General features: G+C 44.5%; 1 protein-coding gene and 1 pseudogene across 1 annotated transcript; both read left to right on the forward strand.

Moving 5' to 3' along the window:
• Positions 1-9,610: 9,610 nt before the first annotated feature.
• On the forward strand, positions 9,611-11,582 carry OLIG3 (oligodendrocyte transcription factor 3). The gene has a single exon (XM_006074680.3). It carries the CDS (start codon positions 9,611-9,613, stop codon positions 10,427-10,429), a length of 819 nt encoding a protein of 272 aa, XP_006074742.1. The 3' UTR covers positions 10,430-11,582.
• Positions 11,583-15,742: 4,160 nt separating this feature from the next.
• LOC102410799 overlaps positions 15,743-24,523 on the forward strand; it is a 34,237-nt pseudogene continuing 25,456 nt past the window's right edge.

The raw sequence follows: 24,523 nt of genomic DNA on the forward strand, positions 1-24,523 counted from the left end.
TTAAAGAGATCTCTAGTCTTTCCCATTCTATTGTTTTTCTCTATAACTTAGCATTGTTCATTTAAGAAGGCTGCTTCTTCTTGCTGTTCTCTGGAACTCTGCATTCAGATGGGTATATCTTTCCCTTTCTCCTTTGCCTTTCACTTCTCTTCTTTCCTCAGCTATTTGTAAGTCCTCCTCAGACAAACATTTTGCCTTCTTTAATTTTGTCATCTGCACAATTATTTTCATTGTGCAGATGACAGAATGAAAGTTCTAAAGTAAGTGTGTACTTCTAAGAAAGAGCAAACCCTATCCAGGAAATTTGGTGGGTTGTGAAGTCTTTTTTGTGTAATATCTGCCTCTGGTCTTCCTACCATAAGGAAAACACTGTTATCAATGGGGAAGTGGCATCTCTATGTTTACAACATAAAAGTTATCCAAAGAAATATTTTATGTCTCTCCAGGAACTCATTTCCCCCACGATTCTATGGTATGTAGAAGCTTTGGCCAGAAGATAGCTTATTAGAGAAACCTGCACAATATTCTTTGTTGACTTGTATTCGTTGCTGATGTTTGGTTTTGCTCCCTTTGTTATTGATGGCCTTATCAAACAGGAGGGAAAGGACACCACAGACACTGAGAGGAACTGTGCTGTAGATATTCTGTGCTGTGCTGTGCTTAGTCGCTCAGTCGTATCTGACTCTTTGTGACCCCATGGACTAGAGCCTGCCAGGCACCTCTATCCATGGGGTTTCTTAAGAAATACTGGAGTGGATCCTCCTCCAGGGGATCTTCCCAACCCAGGGATCAAACCCAGGTCTCCTACATTGCAGGTGGATTCTCAATCATCTGAGCCACTAGGGAAGTTATTCTAGTCCAGTCTTTAAAAAGGTTTTCAAACCCCTGGTTGCATATGCTCTTCAGATTTTAGTTTTTAGTTTCTATAGCAACTTAAAACTCTTAAGGTGAATTGTTTAGAGGCTCTTGATGGGCCCACATCTTTCCTGTCACATATCTTTCAGCAATATTTTTATATTGGGTAACTGTTCTTGGCATCACTTTGTCAAAGACATTATTTTCCATTTAATATAATTACTTCAAATAATAAATCTAATGGGAGCAAAAGAGCTATTACCCCTTGCTTTATTTTCACAGGAGACAAAACTTTGATAAAAATATAGGTCCATTCCAGCAAGAATACTTGAAAATTTTACACATAATTGTATTTGATATTTTTTGGACATAAAAAGATCACATATAAGAGCTTTAGGAAACCAGAAGGGAAAGAGACACGTGTACTCCAATGTTCATCACAGCACTGTTTATAATAGCCAGGACATGGAAGCAACCTAGATGTCCATCAGCAGATGAATGGATAAGAAAGCTATGGTACATATACACAATGGAGTATTACTCAGCCATTAAAAAGAATACATTTGAATCAGTTCTAATGAGGTGGATAAAACTGGAGCCTATTATACAGAGTGAAGTAAGCCAGAAAGAAAAACACCAATACAGTATACTAACGCATATATATGGAATTTAGAAAGATGGTAACAATAACCCTGTGTACGAGACAGCAAAAGAGACACTGATGTATAGAACAGTCTTATGGACTCTGTGGGAGAGGGAGAGGGTGGGAAGATTTGGGAGAATGGCATTGAAACATGTAAAATATCATGTATGAAACGAGTTGCCAGTCCAGGTTCGATGCACAATACTGGATGCTTGGGGCTAGTGCACTGGGACGACCCAGAGGGATGGTATGGGGAGGGAGGAGGGAGGAGGGTTCAGGATGGGGAACACATGTATACCTGTGGCGGATTCATTTTGATATTTGGCAAAACTAATACAATTATGTAAAGTTTAAAAATAAAATAAAGTTTAAAAAAAAGATTTTCAAGAAGAAAAATAATTTTGATTCTGGAAAGAATTTTAAAATTAGTTTATAAGTTCACATCAACAAAATAGAAATTGGCTTTTTCTAGCAATGAATTTCTAGTCTTGTATTCTTATTGAGGTAAATGTCTTGTATTATAAGCAAGTATTGGGACATTAAAGTTGTCCTTCAGTATAAAATTGATAAAGTTAAAAGCTTTTGTTTCTTTTTACCAGTGGAAAAAAAATCAAGAATTTGTTTGGAAACCTTCTCCAGCTAGGAGATCTATAGCATTAATTTTTTTTTAATCTATTTTTTAGCAGGGTTTCAGTCTGATAATGTGTTCCATTTGCCATTTGACCTCTACAGTAGTTTTGATGGTACTTATAAGTACCCTCGCAGAAGAAGTCCTCAGTGTTTTCACCCTCACAGCTTATCTCAAGGAATTTGACTGAGATACACACACACATATATTTGCAGGATGTGTGAATGGTGAACAAAGCACCATAGAAACAGAAAACTTGCTTTTCCTGGGTCTTTGGAAAATGGCTACAAGTGGGCTCTATATTAAAATATTAGAATTAACGTTAAATTTTCCAAAATTTTTTAAATTAAGAAAATACATGAAGAGCACTTTCATGCAAACAGCTCTTTAAAATGCACTTAAAGTGGATTAAGTTTATGTATTATGAACGAAGGACATATACAAGTGTGTACTATGCCCTCCCTTTTCTTTCCCCCTTTTACAAAGTTTTTTTTTTTCTAAAAGTCTACCCATATTTATTATGCTTGCCATTATGAAAAGGAGAAAAAACAAAATGCTAAGGTATCCAATTGAAATGCTCGCTTCTGTTAACATAAACAGTCTAATATTCTATTATTTCATAATTATCAAGGGTTATAAAAAACAATCAAAATTACTAAGGAAATATGAGGGTTTGGAAAATTATCGTTTCCTTCACCAATGTCTTCAGTAATGTTAACTGAATGTTAACTTCCATTGTCATTTGATGTTGTAAAAAATAACATATTCCAAATATCTAAGACTTTTTTACTACCAGTTCTCGACAGTTGAGAATATCATTTCATTTGAGCAGGAGACTCAGACTAGTCTACAAGTGAAATATAGAATAACTAAATATCTACAAATTTTAAGTAATACTTTTCCAGTTTCCAACCTGCTTCCTTTTTTCAGATCCCACTCCCAAGATAAAAGAAAAACAGTACTTGAAACTTCAGTTGTCTGGATAATTGCTTCAATTTTATTATATAGCATAATATTAGAGATGAAAGTGAAAATTCTGGCAATATTGTAAATGGTGACAATTTGGGCTTTATAAACTTTACATTCAGACTGTTGATGTTATGCAAACAAAATAAAACATCACTAAATAGAAAAAAACAATGGTCTAGTGAGAAAGGAGAGTATATCACATTTCTATGTATCTTTAGAAATGATGAAACAGAATTCACCTGGTCTGTAGCACATATTATGTATAAAATCAGTTAATCTGTGGAAATGTTGATTTTCAAAAACTGCCATTTTGACTTTTCAAGATTCAGTGGCTGGACTCTTTAATCATCATTTTTTTGAAAATAATGTGTGCAAATATAACATTTCAAATGCAATTCTACCTCTGAGAAGGTGTGTACTGTTTTTCTTTGTCTCTATTAGCATATGAAAACGAACTTACTCCTTTTTATTTAGAATTCAAAGGCTTCAAATAAATATTTTAGTGTCTTTAATTTTATGCAAATGTACATGTAAGTTTTGGAATACACATATATAGGTACTTAGAATAAAAAGCAATGTGATAAACTGAGAACATGAATGTTAGCATCTCTTTAATTCTCTGTCGCTCGATAGGTAGGTTCTTATCATTCTTACCACTTTGTGGTATATATTCACATACTTTATGTATAAACCTGAATTTATTGAATACAAAATGAAAATAATACTCATGCTACCCAAGATATTTATCTCTAAAAGAAATATTTATCTCTAAAATAAAACTAAATTCCTTAAGCATTTTAGCAAAGAATACAGCAATATGTGTTATATTTAACTATCTAATTGAATATACCAAGATGATAAAATAGTTTCCAAAAGAAAAAGCAGAACTTAATATTCCATGTTATTTTATATCAATATCAAATTGTACACAGTGACTTTAACTCTAAAATCATAAAAGAAGAAAATTAATAACAATAAAATACTAATAAGAAATCATCTACTTAGTCCTTGTTAAAGTATTGGTATTAATGGGGCCACAAATTCAAAATGTCAGGATGCATGCCAAGAATGTGTGTATATGTATGCAAATTTTAATATAAACTCATCAGTTTAAGTGATTGATCACCAGTGATATTTAAATCAACCTAAACGTTCCAATCTTGAGGAAAAATGTTTTCAATTTATTGGCTTTCTTTAGAAGGAAAACTCAGTAGAGGTTTTGGCAATTGAGCAGATGTTTCCAGAAAGAAAAAAAAAAGTACTTAAGTATGCTCACTAATTGAGCAAAATCCTATAAATGAAACCCAGAAGTTCATATCTCCTTTGACTTTTGTCAGTCTTTAAATAATTATAATGAGACTATAAGTTCTGGCCAGCCTAGTAGCTTATGCATCATTAAAATCAAACTTCTACTTCTGTCAGTGGATTAACTTGTCTATATATCCACATAATTAGCACTTCATCATTTTATGTTATTCTGTGATTTCCTCTCACCCTCCAATCTCACATCCAACATTGCGAAAAGCAGTTACAATCGCTTCATAAAATTCTGGTGTCCTTCAACTTCTGCTATTTTCCTCGTATGAAAATCAAATTTTAAAAAGGTGAGGAGAAATACTGGACAGATCATGAGTGTTGGAGATATTATATATATGGGAAAATCCAGAAAACTAAAGCACTTTAGCCGACCGGCCCAGGTCCATCCCCTTGGGTCCTTCTAGCACCTATTTAATTGTTGGGTTTTCAATTTTGGCATCTCCGACTGCGGGGACAGGGGGTTTAGCACGCTCGCTACATTCCATCATTCAGGATGCGCTGCTGGGAGAAAAGATAATTTTATCTTGGCTGCGATTTATGTTGACATTTCATTTTTTAAAACTTGATGTCTTCTTCTTCTTCTTTTTTGTAACGGCTTCTTTGATCAACCTAACAGTCTGGATGACCCGGTCCCCGTTGCTATTGTTGTGAAGTGAATGTTTTACTCAGCAGATAAAGAAAGAAACTACTTTTTTGAGAAGTTCCTCCGTGGTCAACTAGTTTTTAGACTATTCCTCCGGTTGCCCATGACGGAGCATCTTTAGAGATATTTGGGTTTCCCTTTTATCCCTTTTGTTTCCGAAGGGGGATTGGGTTAAAAGGTGAAGCCCACAGGGCAGCCTCCTGCTGTTCGGTCTTGGCCAAAGTTTCTGCCGGTCAAGTTTGAGGCTTGAGCGAGAAGCCCGCGGACGTGGTCTACTGACCTGCTCCTCACAGTAGCCGCCTGGCAGGTCAGCCAGCGTGACATTTGTCTCTGGACTCTTACGAGGGCTTTGGGGGGTGGGGGGCGGTGGCGATCGTTCCTGAGCCCAAATCGCCGCGGGCTCGGGCACAGCGGCAGCTTCTGGCGAGGAACTCAGTAGCTGGAACTGCAGAGCGGCGCGCACCGGGCAACGGGTAAGACACAGACCCCTGGCGATCTGGAGATGGGAGGGGGTCGGGAAGAGCCGCAAAGCCGCTGGAGGGCGCGGTCCGCAGAAGCCGGGGCTGCGTCCCGTCTGGGGCTGCGGAGCTGAGGCTGTGCGCCGGGGGCGCGCCGGCCAGGCAGGGCGGCTCTCCCTCTCAGGTCCCCGCGCCGACCTGCTACTTTTTTAGTGTTATGCAGAGGCTGAGAAACTCACAGGCTATCCCCAGACCCGAGACTGCCTGGCCGGGAGCAGCCCGCGGGCCTTGGGACGCACCTGTTGCCGGAGCACGACCCCCGCCTTCCCGCCGTCGCCCACCCGGGCAGCCAGGGCGCGGGGTGTGGCCTGGAGAGCGCGGCCCCGCTGCCGCCCGCCCGCTCGCTCACTCCGCTCCAGGCCTGTCGGATAGGCCCCTGTCCAGGGCCAAGGCCACGGCGCGTCTGTGGTTGAGGTTCCTTTAGGCAGCCGCTGGCTCGGCCCAACGCCGGCTGCCTTCCTCTCCCCTCCCAGCTCGCGCCGGGGGGTGGACGATGGCAGAGAGGACCCTCGGAAAGCAATCCATGTGCTTGCTTTAGTGGGGTTTCCAACCTGCTCCCTTTCGGGGCGCGGGGCTTATCCCGAAGGGCTGAGCTCCGGGGTAGGGTAGTCGAATGTAAGTGCATTCTCCGAGTCCAAAGCGACTCCGCGAGACCAGCTCCCAGGAGCAGCGCCAGCGCTGCCTGGTGGACGTCTCTGCCTTTTCGGCCCTGGCTAGTACCAACCCATTTTATGGCGAGCAAAACTGTGGCTCCTTTAGGCACTCTCCCTCTTTGCCAAGAGCTAAAGAATGGGGAACAAGCCTCCTAGAAGAGGATGGGACTCCTGGAAGGCTATAAGTGTTTGCCTGGCTGGGGGCCTTGGGCCTTGAGCCATCCCAGGCTCACACAAAGTGACCCTTGGGGGAAGCAGAGGGCGACTAGAGAGGAGAGGACACGCGCGTCCCAGACTGTGAAAGAGGACCTCAGGCCAGAACACACTCCAAGCATTGCCTCCGTACTGGAGCCAAAAACCTTTTGGGGATGAAGTGGATCTTGCCCGTGCAGGCAGAGGCCTGGCGCCCCTTCTGCTCCCAATGCAGCCCTCCTTGGGCCTGGCTGCTGTCAGCCTATGTCCCTCTCTCCATGGAAAGATGCGGCGGAGGAAGAGAGGCTGGTTTTCTGACTTCCAGAACACAGCCCCCAGTCTCTTCAGCCCTACAAGTGAATTCTTCAGTTTGTATTGAGCGGAATGCTCCCCACCTCCCCACCCACACACACACTCTTTCCCTCCCCGCCCGTCCTCCACCTACCCACCCCGCCCCACTGCAACTTTACCTTCTCTATTAATTGGCAGGGAGGGGGGACGAGGGAGATTTTACACTTTATTTCATATTGTCCATTGAGAAAATAGGGATTTTTAAAAAGGTAAATACCTTTCAGCGGCCTGATTTTTCTATTCCTTTATTTGCAACCCTTCTGCTCAAACTAGACTTTGCTACTTCCTGAAGTCAAAACTGAGCAGCAGCATTCTCACTTGGGGCATGGGAAGGACAGAGATCGATACTCAAAGGTCAAGAAGGTGGTTTTGACAGGGGGCCGGGCCGGTGTACTGGCCCAAAGGCGAGGAAGCCGCTTCAGCTTGGGTCCAGAGCTCCCGGCCGCACACCTTGATCAGCAGAAGAGCTTCTGAAGGCTGAGGTCTGGACCACGCCTCTTCCCCCAGCTTCCGTCCATCACCTGGGGCGTTGTCCGAAAGTGTGCGTTCTGTAACCCTTTTGCTCAAAAGCAGCTCCGGGGATGTAGTTATCTGAGTTTAGATGGGCGAGTCCGGTGCATTAGGAAACATTCCTTTTGCTTGGATATTAGGAGTGCGTTTGACCATCAGAATCTCCACATCCAACCGAATTCCTTAGATTTTTCGTTTTAAGAAACTTTTTATGGAGGCGACAGGAGAATGAGAGGCTTGTATCCAATCTTCAAGGGCTCTAAGATCCTGGCCTTGACGAAGGGGTGCTGGCCATTTCCTTTATTTTTTCTTTACGGAGAAGCAACGATCGGTGTCGAGAAAGGATCCGTCCCCACGTCTCGTCTCCCTACTCGACCTGCTTTCGCGGCGTGACGGTGACGAGGCACAGCCTCACCGAGCGCGCGAGCTCGGGACCTGGGGGTGCATCCCTCTCCGGTCGGCCGCTCCATTTGCGTCAATGGAAAGTGAAGCCTCTTTTACCTCGCGAGTCCTGGAGGCTTGCAGCGACTCTGCGGCGCAGTGTGAGGCCCTGACTGCTCGAGATTCCGGGATTATTTCAGTTTTGCACTTGCCACCCAGACACTCAGCCGCAACCTAACATTTTTCTCCTGTTTCTCCGACCCCGGAGCATGGAGGTGCCCAGGTTTTTCTAGAGGCCGTCCCTGGGGCAGCTTCCCTTCCGGGGATTTCTGCCTTCCGGCTTCTCAGGCGGCTTAGCTAGTTCCGACTGACAAAAACTCAGCAAGGGGGAAGAAAGGTCGGCGCCGAGCTCCCCCCTGGAACCGAAGGCTCCAAACTCCAGGCCTCCTCTTTATTCCCCAGCATGGACTGTGAGCGGGACCGCAGGGCCCACGCGCGCACGCACAAGAGGCTCTCTAGATCTTATGGTGCCAAACCACACACACACACATACCCACAGTCGTAGTTTATTATTCGACCCTGAGCTCCCACTCTCCCGGACCGCGGGTGTGGGGCGGCCCCGGCCGGGGAACGCGGAGCCGCAGATGCTCCGCTCGGGCGCGCACAGCGCTCGAAGGCCCTCGGGTCGAGCTGCGGGAGGGGGACCGCTCCGCCATCTTCAGCCAGCGCCGGGGTCCGGGAGTTGGAGGGTAGCCGGAGAAGAAACAATCTCTCCCGGTGTTCTCGGGAAACTACAATCCTTAACTCCCTCCCTCCTCCTCGGCCACTTTTCCTCTCCTCTCCTTCTCAAGTGGCTCTCATTGTAACGCCAGGGTTGGTTTGCTTCCTCATTTCCAGGTCCAAGAAGTTACAGAATCTGGCAACATTGAAATTCTTTCAGTAATCTATTTTTCAAAACGAAAGAAAATATATAAAAAGCCAGAGACCCATTCTCACAGCAGTGTTGGGGGTACAACCCCGTCACCAGATACGGACATCCCATTACAACCACACCGGAGGGCCCCATAAACAAAATAAGCACAATGTCAGTGTTTAGGGAAAGAAACCTATTGAAATGACCTTCAGGCTGTGCACGTCGGCAGGCATCCCCCTGCCCCTCCCACCTTGACCCCGGCGTGTTGAACCTGCCCTTCATGTGCATCCCCGTCACTGAAACCTTTCCACTGAAGCTTCTTTTGCCCACGTTTTCCAAAACTTGGGAGTAGCGGTAAAAGAGAGGAGAGAATGTTACAATTCCTCTTTCCAAACCCAGAGGAATCTCCACCTGGCTCCCTTCCATTTCCTTCCTTCAGTGCCTTTAGGTGTTCTTTGGTTAGGGAAATTAGGAAGGGGAGTGGGATGGAGGAAAGTTGTTTCCTTTTCTTTCTGTCTGTCTTTCTTTTTCTTTTTTTTTTTTTTTAATCCAGAAGGCGCGAGCTGGAGTGGTGAGTGTGTCAATCAGAGGGTTTTGTGCCTGGGGGCTCCTAGCAGTTCTGAGCAGAGGTGTCCCAGGGCGGCCCCACAATGAATATGAATAGGAATCCTTGCTAAATGGGACAGCAAAGCGCACCGCCCTGAATGATGGCACGTCATCCTAACCAGCCCAGGATAGATAGGAGGGTTCCTTTTGTCTCTTTTCTCCGGCGCAGCTCTATAAAAGCCCCTCTTTTTCAGCGTGAGGTTAGTTCAAGCACACACCAACGAGCTGTCCAGGAAAGAGCCAAACCAGAAAGAAGGGAGAAGGGAGGGAGAAAGGCGGGGAAAGGCACTGCCTCAGCTTTTCTTTTCACGTCTTGCCGCTGAGAAGTGGGTTGCTGGGCTCTGCAGCTTTTTTCTTTTTTTTCATTCAAGATTTTCTCTAATTTCCCGCCTAAAGCTTCCCCACGGTAGGGCCGAATCCCTTATAATAAAATGAATTCTGATTCAAGCTCTGTCTCCAGCAGAGCTTCATCTCCGGACATGGATGAGATGTATCTGAGGGACCACCACCACCGCCATCACCACCACCAGGAGAGCCGCCTCAACTCGGTCTCGTCCACGCAGGGCGACATAGTGCAGAAGATGCCAGGGGAGAGCCTCTCGCGGGCCGGCGCCAAGGCCGCGGGCGAGAGCAGCAAGTACAAAATCAAGAAGCAGCTGTCGGAGCAGGACCTCCAGCAGTTGAGACTGAAGATCAACGGACGCGAGCGCAAGCGGATGCACGACCTGAACCTAGCCATGGACGGGCTGCGCGAGGTCATGCCATACGCACACGGGCCCTCGGTGCGCAAACTCTCCAAGATCGCCACTCTCCTACTGGCCAGAAACTACATCCTCATGCTCACCAGCTCCTTGGAGGAGATGAAGAGGTTGGTTGGTGAGATCTACGGGGGCCACCACTCGGCCTTCCACTGCGGGACCGTGGGCCACTCGGCCGGCCACCCAGCGCACGCCGCCAACGCCGTGCACCCGGTGCATCCCATCCTGGGCGGCGCGCTCTCCTCTGGCAACGCCTCGTCCCCTCTGTCCGCTGCCTCGCTGCCCGCCATCGGCACCATCCGGCCTCCCCACTCGCTGCTCAAGGCGCCGTCCACGCCTCCCGCGCTGCAGCTGGGCAGCGGCTTCCAGCACTGGGCCGGGCTGCCCTGCCCCTGCACCATATGCCAGATGCCGCCGCCGCCGCACCTGTCCGCTCTGTCCACCGCCAACATGGCCAGGCTGTCTGCCGAGTCCAAGGACTTGCTCAAGTGAGCAGCGGGCCGGCCCGGCTGCGGAGGTTGAGGGGAGAGCGGCGGGCGGGAGGGGTCGGGTCGAGGTGCCGGGCCCAGAAGGAAGGGGGAGCTGGGCGCGTGGCCTGTGGGAGGGTGGACGGCGGTGGGACCCCCCCAGTGGCCTCCCACACTGCCTAAGAGATCTCAGATCCTACTTGACCCCCGGAGGAACAGAACTAAGACCAAACTGCAATTTCTAGGTGGTAACGAAGGGGGACTCGAATCAGACGTCGTGTGTCTTGCATGCATGCTTCTTTTCTCCATGCCGCGCCACTTTTTCTCACTGCCATAGGCTCTTGTCAAGACTGCATTTATTGTATAAAGACAGGATCGGTGTAGTTAAACACTTGGCGAAGGGACTTTAGAGTTGGCTCTCTCTGGCTCTGCGTTCTTACCTTGGAAAAGACAACCATCCCTTTTGTGAGAAACAAATGTAAATATTTCCTTGAGATGGGTGCAGTTATGACTGTCTATCCGCTTGACAGTTGATTTTCTAGAGACAATGTAGGGAGAGAGAGGGGGGGAAAGAGATAAGAGGGAAAGACAGAGGGAGAGAGAGAAGAGAGAGAGAGAGAGAAAAAAAATGTATCTCAGAGACAAAATGTATCTCAAGACCCAAGTTTTGAATTTCAACTCCGGTCCAGGAGGGCATGATAACTCTTCTGTGGGTTTTCCTTAAGACGCAGTGTAGGTCGAAAGAATGCATGCACGCTTCTAAATGAATCTCTTCTAAACATGTTGTGCAGGCCATGGTGCCATTTTCCTTGTAACAAGGATTTATTAGTGAATTCTCCGAAGTACTCCATACATCTGTCTGTGGTTGTAGGAAATGAACAAGGGGGCAGAGTGCAAAGACCCAAACTCACGCACACGCGCTTCTCCCCCACCCCCACCCGCTTTCAAACTTCATTCCCAACTTTCCTGGGCTGTTTCAGGGGCCGGTGATTGCAAGAGCTTGAGCTCCCTTTACTAGCTTGCCCCACCCCCACCCCACCCCCCTTGCTCAGTTATTCTGCATGCGGGGTCGCTCTCTCCATCGTCAGCTTTGAAAACTTCCTGTGGTTTGGGGAGGGGTGCTGGTTTTATTTTCCTGAACATTTGCTTGAAATATTTTGTTAGGGCTTCAAAGACAAGACCTGTCTTTATTTTTTATATATTCTTGATAACTATGATATATTTATTAATAACCAGTGTTTCTGGATGAGATTTCAAATAAAAAAGAATCTTTAAATCCTGGCTTTGCCTTTGCCTAAAATTTTTGAAGATGGGGGTAGTGGGTAGGGAACATGTGTACTCAGTAAAGTGTAGCAGAAGTAGGGGAGAGATCTGGGTGGGTGGGCTAACACAAAGCTGTTTTTCCTGATCATTTAAAGGTAAAGAGGTCAGACACATTGGTGTTAATTATTACAATTAAATGTCCTTCAGGTGGGGGGGCCTTGTCCACATTGGTAGGCTTGTGATATTTCAACTTTTTTATGCAATAATCAGACCTTCATGAACTCAGCAATTGAGATTTTTTATTTCAAGTGATCTGGAAACCCAGAGTGACAAGAAATGAGAGGCAGAGTTGTGACTGAACTGGCTGTGTTGGCAACAGATGAGAATGAAACAGTAAGTTAACTTCTTTTCACTTTCAATTGTCTGTGTGGCTTTTTAAAAAATCAAGCAAAATTCAATCCAGTATATGTTTTTAAAATCAAAGAAAAGTAATCTTAAAAAAATAATCGAAATCTCAGCTCCCCACCAGCCTCTTGGTAGCAGATTCCTTGGAGGTAAGGAAGGCCCCTCTGCTTTCTAAGGTGAGCCTGGAGTGAGGCCAGTGACCACCCAAGTCTCAGCATCTGCAGATGTGTAGTGGGAACTTTCTCTTCTTTCCTCCCTTAGAAGATTGCAGATCTCATTAGTTGAATACAAATTATTTGGAAGTGTTATTGGGTAGGGGCAAGGAGAGAAAGAAAGAAAAGTCTTCTACATAAATAATGGCTAAAATGGATTATTTTAATCAATTACTTATCTCTCTTGCCACCCCATAACATTTCCAGATAGTTTGTATAAGCAAAAATAATCCAGCAAGAAAGTTTTGTTTACTTGTTTATAGAGGACAGGAAATAAAGTTCTAGGGATGATAATCTGAACAGCATGTGCCTCTGTTCCCCATCAAGGATAATAGAAACCTGATTGCAATGTACCACCCCAGAATCTGTCTCAAGCTTAGCTGTATTATCACTTCCCTGTTGGCTGAGACCTAGTTCTGCTTCAAGAGGGGGAGGCAGGTGGTTTCTCTCCATAGAGCTGTCTCTCTCCAGGATCCAGCATAGACATCCCATCTAGGAAGCATCTGCCACTTCCTTCCTGGGTCCCACTGCCCCTCCCTGGGAGCACACCTCTGTGGGTCCTGGGTCTATTTAACTCATTCTCCTTCATCTCTTTTTACCCTCAGCTCCCCCACTGCCAGGGAGAAAGATCTAAGTGAGGGTCTACAGTGGAGAGTGCTTATTTCCTCTGGTTTTAGGCAGATAAATGGGGGAATAACCGTCTGTTTCCCAAGGGTGATTCATTTCTCTGGGTGAGGAAAGAGCTTTTGAGGATTTATTTGAAACCAACACAAGGCAGCCCTCCAGCCTTTCCCTGTGAGTTTATTATTTAGAAAAGAGAGAGGAGGGAGAAGTTTCATCAATCAGGAAAACGACATTCCCTGAGTCACTGGCTTCTTTTGAGTCCTGTTTTTAAAGGCATGAGTCTGGGGAAAGACAAGAGGCCTGACCACCGGCAGGGTGGTAGGCTTCATTCCTTCTTTAGAATTGGGCACTGAAGAGAAGAGACACTGTTTCTAGTGTTGAGGAGATCCTCTGGACTGATCTGTCTCTTTTCTGGGTCACACAAACTCCTCAGACCTAGAGACTAGGAGAAAGTATTCCTTTAAGAAAAGGATGGGAGAAAGACAAAGTGGGAGCCAGATAAATCTGGAGTTTCTAGATTTATTGAGGATGGAGCAGCCCCTCCATCCTGCCCGACTTGCCTCCACTGGGAAGGGACTTAGCCAGGTGCAGGCTGGTTTGCAGGCGATTCTAACTGGCATTATCCGTTAAATTCTCGATTTACTGATGCGAGAAAGAAGAGTACATGGCCACAAAAATAAGAATGAATTCTTGGCCTGATTTTCTTTTCACTACAATTTGTCACCTTCTCAAAAGTTCTTAAGTTTAAGCAGTTTTGAATTCAATCTAGAATTACAAGGATCCCTTCATTCCACAGAAAACGTTGCTCTACATTTAAAACAATGGTGAAAACCTAGTGGGCTAAGGTATTTAGAGAAACCAGGGCTAGAATCCTCAGGATGCCTTTTAAGCTAGTGACCCGTCTTTAAGGCAGGGAGAAAGTCACACTTAGAAAAGGAAAACCGACAGGCAGTTGGCAGGATCTGCTAAATCTTTGTTCCTAAAGACCCTCTTTAAAGGGTCTTGGATCTACAACCCTCAAAAAGAGCGGGGAGGAGAGACCGGAGTTGGTCCGCGAAGTCCAAAGTTCCCTTACTCCTGCAGGCGGAGGCCTTGTGTTGCCTCAAGCTTTTCCAAGCTCCTGGGTCGAGCAGTTACACCGCCTCCTCTGGTACCCTTTGCAGAAATTGCAAAAGCTCCTTTCCCCAGGGAGGACGATGGGTACTCTGAGCACCTCGCTCAGCTAACAAGATTTAACTGCTCTTTTCTTCCTTCTAGAGACTTCGGGCCTCTCTCTCCGCGTCCTGTCCCGCAGCGCATGTTCAAGATGGGTTGTCAAGCCCGCGCGCCCAGACGGCTACGCCCCCTGCCCTCCCAGAAGATGCTCCCCCAGCCCCTCTGTGCCTTTGGGGACCTGGCCAGGCCTTGAGGCTGGGGCTCCGCGGAGCCTCCGTGATCAAAGAACCGAGTCCCCAGAGACTGGCGGGTCCAGGCTCCTAAGGCTCAGGAAGCTAGGCAAGAGGAGGTGCCACAGCTGAAAGGCGTTGGCAGTGTCTTTGGAAAGAAATGGGCCAGGGAAGGGGTCGCGGCGGGGGTGGGAGGGGGGGCACCTGCATCTTCCGCCCGCCTCTAGGCAAACTTGCTTTCCTTTCCAACCCCTTCAGAATCTCAGAGCCGCGCGTGTACCCATTTCCTTATAAATAGCCGAGAGGAGTCAAACCCCGAAGGTTCGGCTCTGCACTCTCTTTTTAGTTGTGTCCGTTTTCATTGAAATCTTCCCTTCAATGGGGCCGGAGAAGGAGGGATTCGGGGAACTAAGAGGGGAAGAACAGGTCAGTCGCGGGGAAGAGCGATCGCCGAGGCCACCTAGGAGTCCCGGGACCTAATCCTTCCAGACCACCTTCCCACCCCCCTCCCCCGATTTTGTCGCCAGCCCGCTGGGTGGGCAGCTCCTCCCTCCACGCTCTGCACTCGGCGGCTGGGAGCGTGATTCCAGGCTCGCGTCTGGGCCCCGCGCCGCAGAAACTGGCCCCGCACCTCGTCTCTGTCCCTGGAGTCTAACGCGGAGCTGGTTGGTGCGGAACCGGGGGTCCTGGGGGGCGGGGCTGCGTCCCCTGGGAAACCTCGGTCTCCGCGACCCGACCCCCGACTCCTCTCCTCCCGCTCCGCAGGCCCAGTGAGGCCGGGGGCAGAAGACAAAAGAAAGATGCGCGGGAGAGGGACGTCGTGGAGCAAGGCGCCAGACTGCGCAGACAGTTGCAAAGAGCCTCGAAATACCAAAGCGTTTGTGGAAAGTGAGTGGAAGAAAATGCAACAGTCACAATCCCAACCGAGGCCGAGCTTTTTGATCTCTGTTCCCTGCGACCTATAGGCGCGCGGACACTGGGTCAACTTTGTTTAGGAGATCTGTCCGAGGCGGCCAGGGCGGCCCGGGCTGCCTCCCTCCCCGAGGCCGAATCTGGCGCTGGCGCGGAGACACACCTAACCCAACCCTGCCCATGTCCCAGGCTCCAAAGTGAACACGGTACCCTGCAGCCAGCACTCGAGACCGGAAGTTCAACACTCCCCCGGGAATTCGACAAGTCCTGGGGGAACAGGATCCGGATGTGCTGGGGTCTAGGGCGTGGAGAGGGAAGTGTGCGCAGATCTGAGTGCTCAACTGGCTGGGGCCGGGGGCAGTGGTGGTAGGGAGCGGGCTGGATTTTGCTGCGGTGTCCTGGGGCTCGGATGAAAGCCGAGTGGTTGGGTGTCTCCTGCCAGAGAAAGGCAGGGAGGGACGGGATAGCAATGAAGGGTCTGGGAAGCAACTTGGAATACCTGCCCCTGAAAGTTCTGGGGTTCTGTCTGGCAAGGACATGATCAGCGCCAGTCTTTCTCTATGGTCTTCAACCGATACTTCAGAGTGTGGAAGCCTGGAACGGATTGTGGGGGCGCCACAGTTTACGTGTAAGATGCAGACTGTCAATCATTCATCCCCCTTGGGCCTGGGAAACCACCCCGCACCCTCCGCCCCCAACCCCCGCCACCGCCCCTGCGTGCTGCTGAGCTCAAGGGCCGAGAACACATCTCTGCCACAGGTAGGATTCTTAACACCACTGGAGAAAACGGAGATTGGAGCAAGTATACTCTATGAAGACTCTCTTCTCCAGGTTACTTAACTGCCTCTCCCTCCCTTCTACTCTGGTGAAGGGACAAGGGAATTCACAAGATTCGTTGCAAGCCTTAACGTTACTTCCTTTGGTATTTCTCTTAATCTTCCTTCACTTCAACAATCAACATTTTCTGAGTGCTTTTGTTGTGCCATGCACTGTGACGGTCGCGGGAGAAAAAAAATGAACAAAACAGCTAGAGAAGTAGGACATTCAAATGCGTAAGAAATGGCCCCTGCCCTTGGAGTCCTCAGACCCTAGTGGGAAAGCACGGCATCTGAGTCCCAAGGTAAAACCTCCACTGGCCGCACAAAACACTGAGTGTTGCAAGCCTGCTTTCCAGAGGCTTTTTCAGATGCTGGAAAACTCACTGTCCTGATAGGGAACAGGAGCAGATGCCTTTGATTAATATGGAAATAAAAAGAAGCAATGGTGGCAGTACTTTGCTTCATTGCAGTTGTTTAGAGATTTATTGACATTGAGATAAGCTTCAATCTGTGGCATCTCCAAAATTCATGTCCCCATTAGTTATTACCAAATGAGCAAATCGTTTTTTTTTTTTCTTTTAACCGGTTTTTAAAAGAAAATAAATAAATAAATAACAGGGTGGGGGGAGGTTGGGAGAAATCTTTTTTTAATAAGATTAGAGTCATTATTTTCCTTGCCTCTGTGGGTCCCTGAGCTACAGAAACTTGTCTCTCCACTCCCGAGTTCACCAGGCTGTGTTCTGAACATAAAACAATTCTGTAATTTCCTTCAAGAACAAAAGTTTTCAAAGAAATGACCTGCACGGTATCCCCCTCAATAAAGCAGAATTGACTTAATGGTCTGTTAATTACTCTATCCTCCCAGGGGGAGGGAAGCTTCCAAAAGGATTGCTACAAACCCTCTGTTGATTGAAGCTGTGGTCTACCCCTAAATGTACAGCTGGGGCTGGGCCATTAAAAACCCAGACAAAACAAAATCCCCGATAAATAACCCTACCTAAAACACAAAGATTCAGCATACAATAGTTGAACCTTCACTAGATCCTCAGAAAAACCCAGAGTGAGCTCTTTTGGGGCTTCCCGGGTAATCTTTTAATTTGAGGCCAAATGTTCTTGGACAAAAGTTTAACAAAGCATGGTTGGCCCTTCTGTCATCTCATCCTCCTATGTCGAATTCCTTTCTCTTTTATTTGAGACTCTGATAAAGATTTCTTTTATCCAATCTTCTTTTGTATTAATTACAGTTTGTTTCATCATTTAATATATTTTTGTTTGGTCATTTTTTTCCAATTTTTTCTCTATTAGTGATTTAAAGAAGAAGACAAATTTGATTGTTCTAGTAAAAAAAGGACATAGTAGAGAATCAAAATGTAAGGGACAGATTGGGGTTATTATTCTCTGTGACTTTTTCACGTCTGTAAGGTGACAACTGCAGCATGCAGCTAAATATATTTCTAAAATAAAAAAGTTTTAAAATCCTATTTAAGCTGAAGCAGCATTGAGCAATCATCCAGTTACATTGGCATCAGAAAGCAGAAAAATTCAATTTTTAAAAGCATTTCTTTACGGAAGAAGATATGCATGTTGTACACTAATTGAGAAAATATTCATTTTAATTTGGTGTACATTTAACTTTTGTGGACCATTGAAATAGAACACTGCCGAAAGATGAAATGTAGCATCTAGAGAGAGGGGTCATGAAAATGATCAAGATGTGGAGACGATCTGTTTTGAAAATTAGTTCTTTGCCTGAACTAGGCAATAACAGAAAGAGTGTGTCAAGCCACACAGTTTCCCACATTTACCATCTCTTTTTGAGGTAGTGATGGTATCTCAAAAACACTTAGGTCATTCTTAAGTGATTACTATTACTCAAGAGTCATGTGTTGATAGAACTCAACCTCTTCTTTCCTTGCCATGGTTGACTGGTCCCTGCGTGGTGCAGGAGCTAATCATGGCGAGGAAGGGTAGCTCAAAGACTTTAAATTGTGCCCATAATTTTGTTTCATATCAAATGGTGACAAACACATACTTTTCTCTGCTTTTGAAAACTGAAAAAAAAATCTAGTGAATCGAAAAGAGACCCATCATTTAAAGTCAGCCTGACCCCCAGGTGATGCTGAACTTTTGATTTTGTGTCCTGTTGACTGTTCACCCCAGTTATGTGAGAAATGGGTTCTACATACAGAGTGACAGACCGTGTGGCCTGTGGGCTCAAATAGTGTTGCTCCTTTCAATAAAACCCGTACAAAAGGCTATCTTTGCCTTTCTCATCAGTGATGTCCTTATAATCCTGACTGCTCCGCAATACTGCATAGCTAATAGACAAAAATGAAAAACAGGAAGCCATTCCTCTTGCTAAATAATCCATGGAGAATACTAAAAGAAGAGGAGGCAATTTGTTTCCAATTTTTGCTAGCTTTATATTATGAATAAATAAGACTGCAAGGTTGAATAAAGTAGTTTTAGAAATTATACTGACTAACCACGTGCTGCAGGTCCTATTTTTCCCCTTTGCAGAACTTATGCTCAGGTATTAATGCCCCTCCCCAAAGGACATTTTGATTTGGAAATTTTTTTTTTCTTTCATTTTTTGCCCTTAAAAAATGAAGCATTTCCATCACTTGTAGAGTGCTGTTTTCCAGGCTCTTGAGACACTGGATCTCTGTGGAATCACAGAGTATATTAACTACAATCAGTAACTTTTCATCATTTTTGATCAGGGCAAATTTTTAAATAGAAACTACTGAGAAACATGCAGTAACATTAGATCTCAGTTAAATAAATACAAGGGAGGTATAACTTGAGGGAAACTACTAACAGTAAAAAAAACTTCTTGGAATATATTTAAAATGGAAAGAATTTATCTTTTTTGGGAAACAATGGTTTTATTTAAACCCCAGCAAATGTGGTACTTGTCCTTGGGTGGTGGAAGAAGAGGGCAGAAGAGGCAGGAAGGGAAATACTACTTTTCTAAATGTGGGTCCCATGAACTCTACTATGTAGACCCTGAACGCATATAAGTGGATGGTGAGCAGTGACAGGCTTTTCTTACAGTTCTGTACTTGATCATAATGGATTCTTTTCTTCTTCTATAATGTATTTCCTTTGTGATTTTATGTGAAGCTTGCTCATCTAAAATATATACAGTTATATAAAAGAATCTTCTAGAGTTGAAACTAGAATTAGGTTCACTGAAACATTTGATGTTTCTCTACATTTTAAGCTTGAAAGAAAGAAATGGGAAATAGAATCTACGAAGCAGGAATAAAACAGTTTAAGTGGAGCAGGTAAGGCAAGAAATATGGTGGCCACTTTTTAAAAAAGGTAAAACATTTTTGCTGGTGACGTGACATCAAAGGTTACTGTTAATAGTTTGTGCCTCACATATATATGCTATAGGTGAAGATACTTCTTAGAAAAAAAGGACCGTGTTTGCTGACTTCTGAGAGATAAAAGATTATAGCTGAATTCTTCTCTTTCTCCTTCTGTCTTCCACCTCAATTTTCTTTTCTTCCTCTATTCTTCTATCTAGAGTCTCAGTCATCTCCTCATCTCTGGCTGTCTATCTTCTTCCACCTCTCTGCTTCCAGTCTCTACTTTATTTTCCATTCCAGCTCATCCCTCCACTCTATTTGTCCACTACTTTGGCCACTTCATTGCTTTAGGGGAGCCTGGGGTTGACATTCCCTTAGCCTTCTCACTCAGTCCTTGAACATGCAACCTGCCTGCTCCTTCAACAAATTTCTGTTATTCTGAGCAGGTCTGTTAATACCTTCACTCTCAGCCTGTGTTATGTTACAGGAAAAAAAAAAAAAAGTGGGTGGGTGGAGCTACATGGAAGTGTATCTATCCCAGAACTAAAGATGTTTGAAAGCACTTTAAATTCCAAAAAGCAGCATCATCATGAGAATACCTTTCCAGGTGATAGAAGTATGCATGTCTTAGCTAGCTTATGTTAACTTAGGGGAAATGTTTATATTAATAATTATAGAAAACAGAAAGTTCTTAAAATGTGCCAGTCACGGTTTTAAATACTCAACAAATAGTAACTCATTTAATTCCCACTGAAAGCCTACGCAGGTGGTGCTATTACTATTTCCATGTTTGCAAAGGCACAAACTGAGGCGCAGAAAGGTATATAACTTTCCTGGTATGTCCTAGATCAGTGGTATCCCCAGACCTACAGGATAAGTTCCCTGGGCCAGCAGCAGCAGCAGCATCCAGGACCTTGTTAGAAACACAAATTCTGAGATTTTATCTTGCTTGCCAACAAATAAGATAGGCTATCACAGTTTTGTGGATGCTGGCAGAGGACGCAACACTCCTGGGTCCGAAACAAGGAACTTTATTTCTCACTGTGTGGAAAGTATCATGAACATCATGTTCACATTGATTCCCCTGGTTCTTTAATCCCCACAAGAACATTGCAGAGGTAGCAAAGTTTGTCAGTGTCTCAGATCACAAGATGCGGAGAAAGAAATGCAAGAGATCTGTGAAAAGTTTCTGCCGACAGAGGGTTGAGACCAGTACACTCTTCAAGCAACTGGCCCTTTGTCATTTTTCAGGACAAGGCCACTGTCTACTCCCCTTCTTCTTCTTCCCATGGACATGATATTCATCTTAAATGTTTATGAAGTACCGAATTCTTTTATAACAAGCAATGCTTCTTTGTATGTGTACCCATTTTTAATTTATGTGTGAACTGTGTTATAGTCCTTCTTCTATTACTTTTTTCCCCCCTCAGCATTAGGTTTTAAGATCCAATTCATTTGGCTGTAAGTTAATCTTGTTCCACTCCTTTTTTATTGAATTATATTTGACATATAATATTGTATGTAAGTTCAAGGTGTACCATGTATTCTCCTGATGCGTTTATATTGCTCTATGATTGCCACTGTAGAAACAGTTAAACCTCTGTCTTGTCACATAATTATCAGTTCTTCCAACATTGGGAACAATTAAGATCTAGTCATTTAGCAAGTTTAAGGTTTCAGATACTGTTTTGTTGTCTGCAGTTACTGTGCTGTGTATTACGTCTCCAGGATTTATTTATCTGCTGGTTGCATGTGTATAATGTCCTCCAGTTTCAACTCTGCTGAGTATTCCATACTGTGTGTCCATCACATTTCATTCTTCATGTCCCTTAGGATGAAACTTAGCTTCCCTGTAGCACCCTATCACATGTGATAACACTGCCGTGAAAATCTTTACTTATTTGTCTCCTCTTGAATCTCTTCAAGAAGTTTTCATATATAGATAGATAGATAGATAGATAGACAGATAGATTACATATCTTGGAAATTATACACACACACATATATATAGAATACTGGGCTTCCCTGGTGGCTTAGCTGGTAAAGAATCTGCCTGCAATGCAGGAGACCTGGGTTCAATCCTTGGGTTGGGGAAGATCCTGGGTTGGGGAAGATCCCTGGGTTGGGAAGATCCCCTGGAGAAGGGAAAGGCTAGCCACTCCAGTATTCTGGCCTGGAGAATTCCATGGACTGTATAGTTCATGGGGTTGCAAAGAGTCGGACACGACTAAGTGACTTTCACTCACTTACTCATATAGAATATTGATCACAAATCTTGGAGATTGTATATATTAATTAATTGATTATATATATATATAATATGTTATATATATAATCAGTATTCTTTGTTCACTTTTCTATCAGGTTATCTGTTTTTTTCAAGGGTTCCTTGTACAGTTTAAATATTGAAAGTTTTAGATATAACAACTGTTTTCGCCTAATATTTTAATTTTGTGTTTTTGTTTCTTTTCTATGGAGGGTGCCCAATTTTCCCAGAATTGTCTGTTACCCAGTCTGTCTTTTACCTTTTGCTTTGTGGTGGCGTCTTTATGCTGTATCAAGTTCCTATATTTTCACTGGTCTTTTTTTGAACTTTCTACTCAGTGTCATCGGTATATTGGTCTGTTTCTTTGTCACTACCGGTATATTGTTATTGCTGTGACTTAGTATTATGTCTTAGTAAAATGAATCCAAGGACAATAAATTTTTCGCAAAAGGGTCATATTTGCCTCCAAACTGAGTACATTCTAGGCCAATGAGAATAATGATTTTTTTAAATCAGTGCTGATATTACCAGATTTCTATCACTTGTTCTTTTAGGTGGTAGAGTGTTGGAGGGAAAAGAGATATGTGCATATGCAGGTCTCTTAGAGTTATCATGATATTTTCATTTTTTCACTCTATTTCCTCAACCTCAAAACTGATAATCATGGACAGAAATTCTCAAGTTTTATGACTCTCTAGTGCCCCACTGATCTGGGCTGAGAAGCAAGTTTCTTTCTGATTATAAAATGTAGAGATAGTGTCCGTTGTTATATTCCATTACCTTATATATTCTACATCATCGTGTACCTACTATTCAGCGTCTTCTACAGAAGAGAGTAGAAACTCTTCTTAAGGAGGGACTTCCTGCTCATCCTGAAAAAAACATTTTGCAGATGGATTCAAGTCTGAATAGAAGCCTTTCAAGTTTACTCAGGCTCTTTCAAACCTCCAAGCCTAGACACATTCTAATCCCTTTGCCTGAAACACTTGGTCCCACCCTATCCCCAGTTGCCTGCCTATTCACAGCCAGTCTTCACTTCCCAGCTTCCCCCGCAGCCTGGATCAGTGGTACTTAGCCTCCCATGTGCTCTCATAGCCCAGTGTACAGCCCCTTCACAGCACTCCTGACCTGGAACCACTTGCTCGTCCTTTTCTTTTACAAGAATATTAACTCTATAGGGCAGGACTGTGATGGTCCTGCTCACCCAACATAGTGTCTGGAATATAATTGGTGCATAAAGGACATTTTTCTGAACTAATGAATGAGAAATGTTGTAGAGGAGATAGATCTAAGCTTTGAATGCATCATTGCATTAAATGGTCTTTAGTTTCCCTTCCATCTATGAGATTTCACAAAGATATGCTACAAAAGCACAAAGTCTGATTCAGATTTTAAAGTCTGGATATGTTATTACTGTTTTAAAAACCTGTAGCTCCACTGGAGTAGGGGCTTTTATGACTTTGTTTCTAGGCACTTTTTGTAGTGGAAATTAACTTTATAATTTAATCAGATAAAATGAAGAGAATAGAGTCGCTTTATTACCCTGATGCTCCATTTTGGTATGTTGTATGGATAGTAGCTGCCATTTAATGAATAGCATGATGGCTATTTCGTAGATGTCTTGGTAATCTGGCAAGAGTGTCATAGTGCCCCTCTACAGGTGAGGAGAGAAAGGTTTAGGTTAAATAACTTGAAAAGGATGCCCAGTCAATAAATGGTACAGCTGCATGTTGAACACTCTGCTGTGTTACTCTAAAAGTTAGTGCTCCTAAGAGCTGTCATGCATCTTTATGAATATCCTTGTGACCTGTTTCTTAGCTTCTCCCTTTCCTTCTTGGTGGCCATTCCCTATTGAAGGTAACCTACATAAGACGGCTCCTGTCCAACCCTTCCTAACAGTTTTCACCTCTGTAACAATGTCTTGTTTGGGGTCATCAGGGGTTTTATAAATTTTTTCTCTAGTCATTCACTCATTCAGTGAAACTTGCTTGGCTCTGGGCATGGTACTAGGTTCTGAGGGTGCTGTAGAGAATAAGAAATGTGCTATCAGCACTCAGAAATCTTATAGCTCAGTGGGGAAACTAATCAAGCAAATGGTGAAGCAGTGTCCTAATACTATGCTAGAGGATACAACCGCCATCCCCATGGACATTTAACCCTGTGTAGGGGTATGTCAAGCTGAACTGTTAGGGGAGGAGGTTTGGCAACAGGCAACAGCATTTCCAGAAGCCAAAGAGCAGAGGGGATGTGAGAGACATTTCAGTGCAGCTGGAGAGTAGGATTCCTTTGTGAGAACAGAGTTAGAATGGAGCAAAGCAGGATCTGATACTGCAGAGGCAAGAGTGAGTCAGTTGCCAAGAGGCTCTGCAACTGATTCACTCATTGTTTTTAATGCATATTAACTAAGTTCCTAAATAATCCATAGATTGTACATATAGCACTTATCAAGCACCATGCACAGTTCTACCTGACTATATCTACTAACTCATTTAATCACTGCAGCAAACCTATGAGATAAATAAATATTATCATTATTCTAGTTATAAGGATGAGAAATCCAAGACCCAGAGTGTTGGGTAAATTTCCAAAGTCACACGGCTGTTAAATGACAAGGTTGGACTCAAACTCAGGTAACCTATCTCCAGTGCCTATGTTTTTAATATTAGAATAAACTGCTTCTGGGAATAAAGTGATGCACATGACCACTTAGGCTCTCTGTCCTCATTTTAGGGAGAAGACAGAATATAAGCAGGCAAACAACATAAAAATTAAGGAGACAGAGATGAGAGGTCTGAAGAAATCCAAACAGCAGAGTAGCTTGAGTTTGACTTAGGTAATTAAATTTAGCTAGGGAAGCCAGGGAGAGCTCTACCAAGGGGTGGCAAGGAGCTGTGACCTCAAGTATCAACTGAGGTCA

This window comes from Bubalus bubalis, chromosome 10 (genome assembly GCF_019923935.1).
Source record: "Bubalus bubalis isolate 160015118507 breed Murrah chromosome 10, NDDB_SH_1, whole genome shotgun sequence".
In the NCBI taxonomy this organism is placed as follows: Eukaryota; Metazoa; Chordata; class Mammalia; order Artiodactyla; family Bovidae; genus Bubalus; species Bubalus bubalis.

Excerpts from the sequence above, each read along its gene's own strand:
- OLIG3 (XM_006074680.3), top strand. The coding sequence starts at position 9,611 with ATGAATTCTGATTCAAGCTCTGTCTCCAGCAGAGCTTCATCTCCGGAC.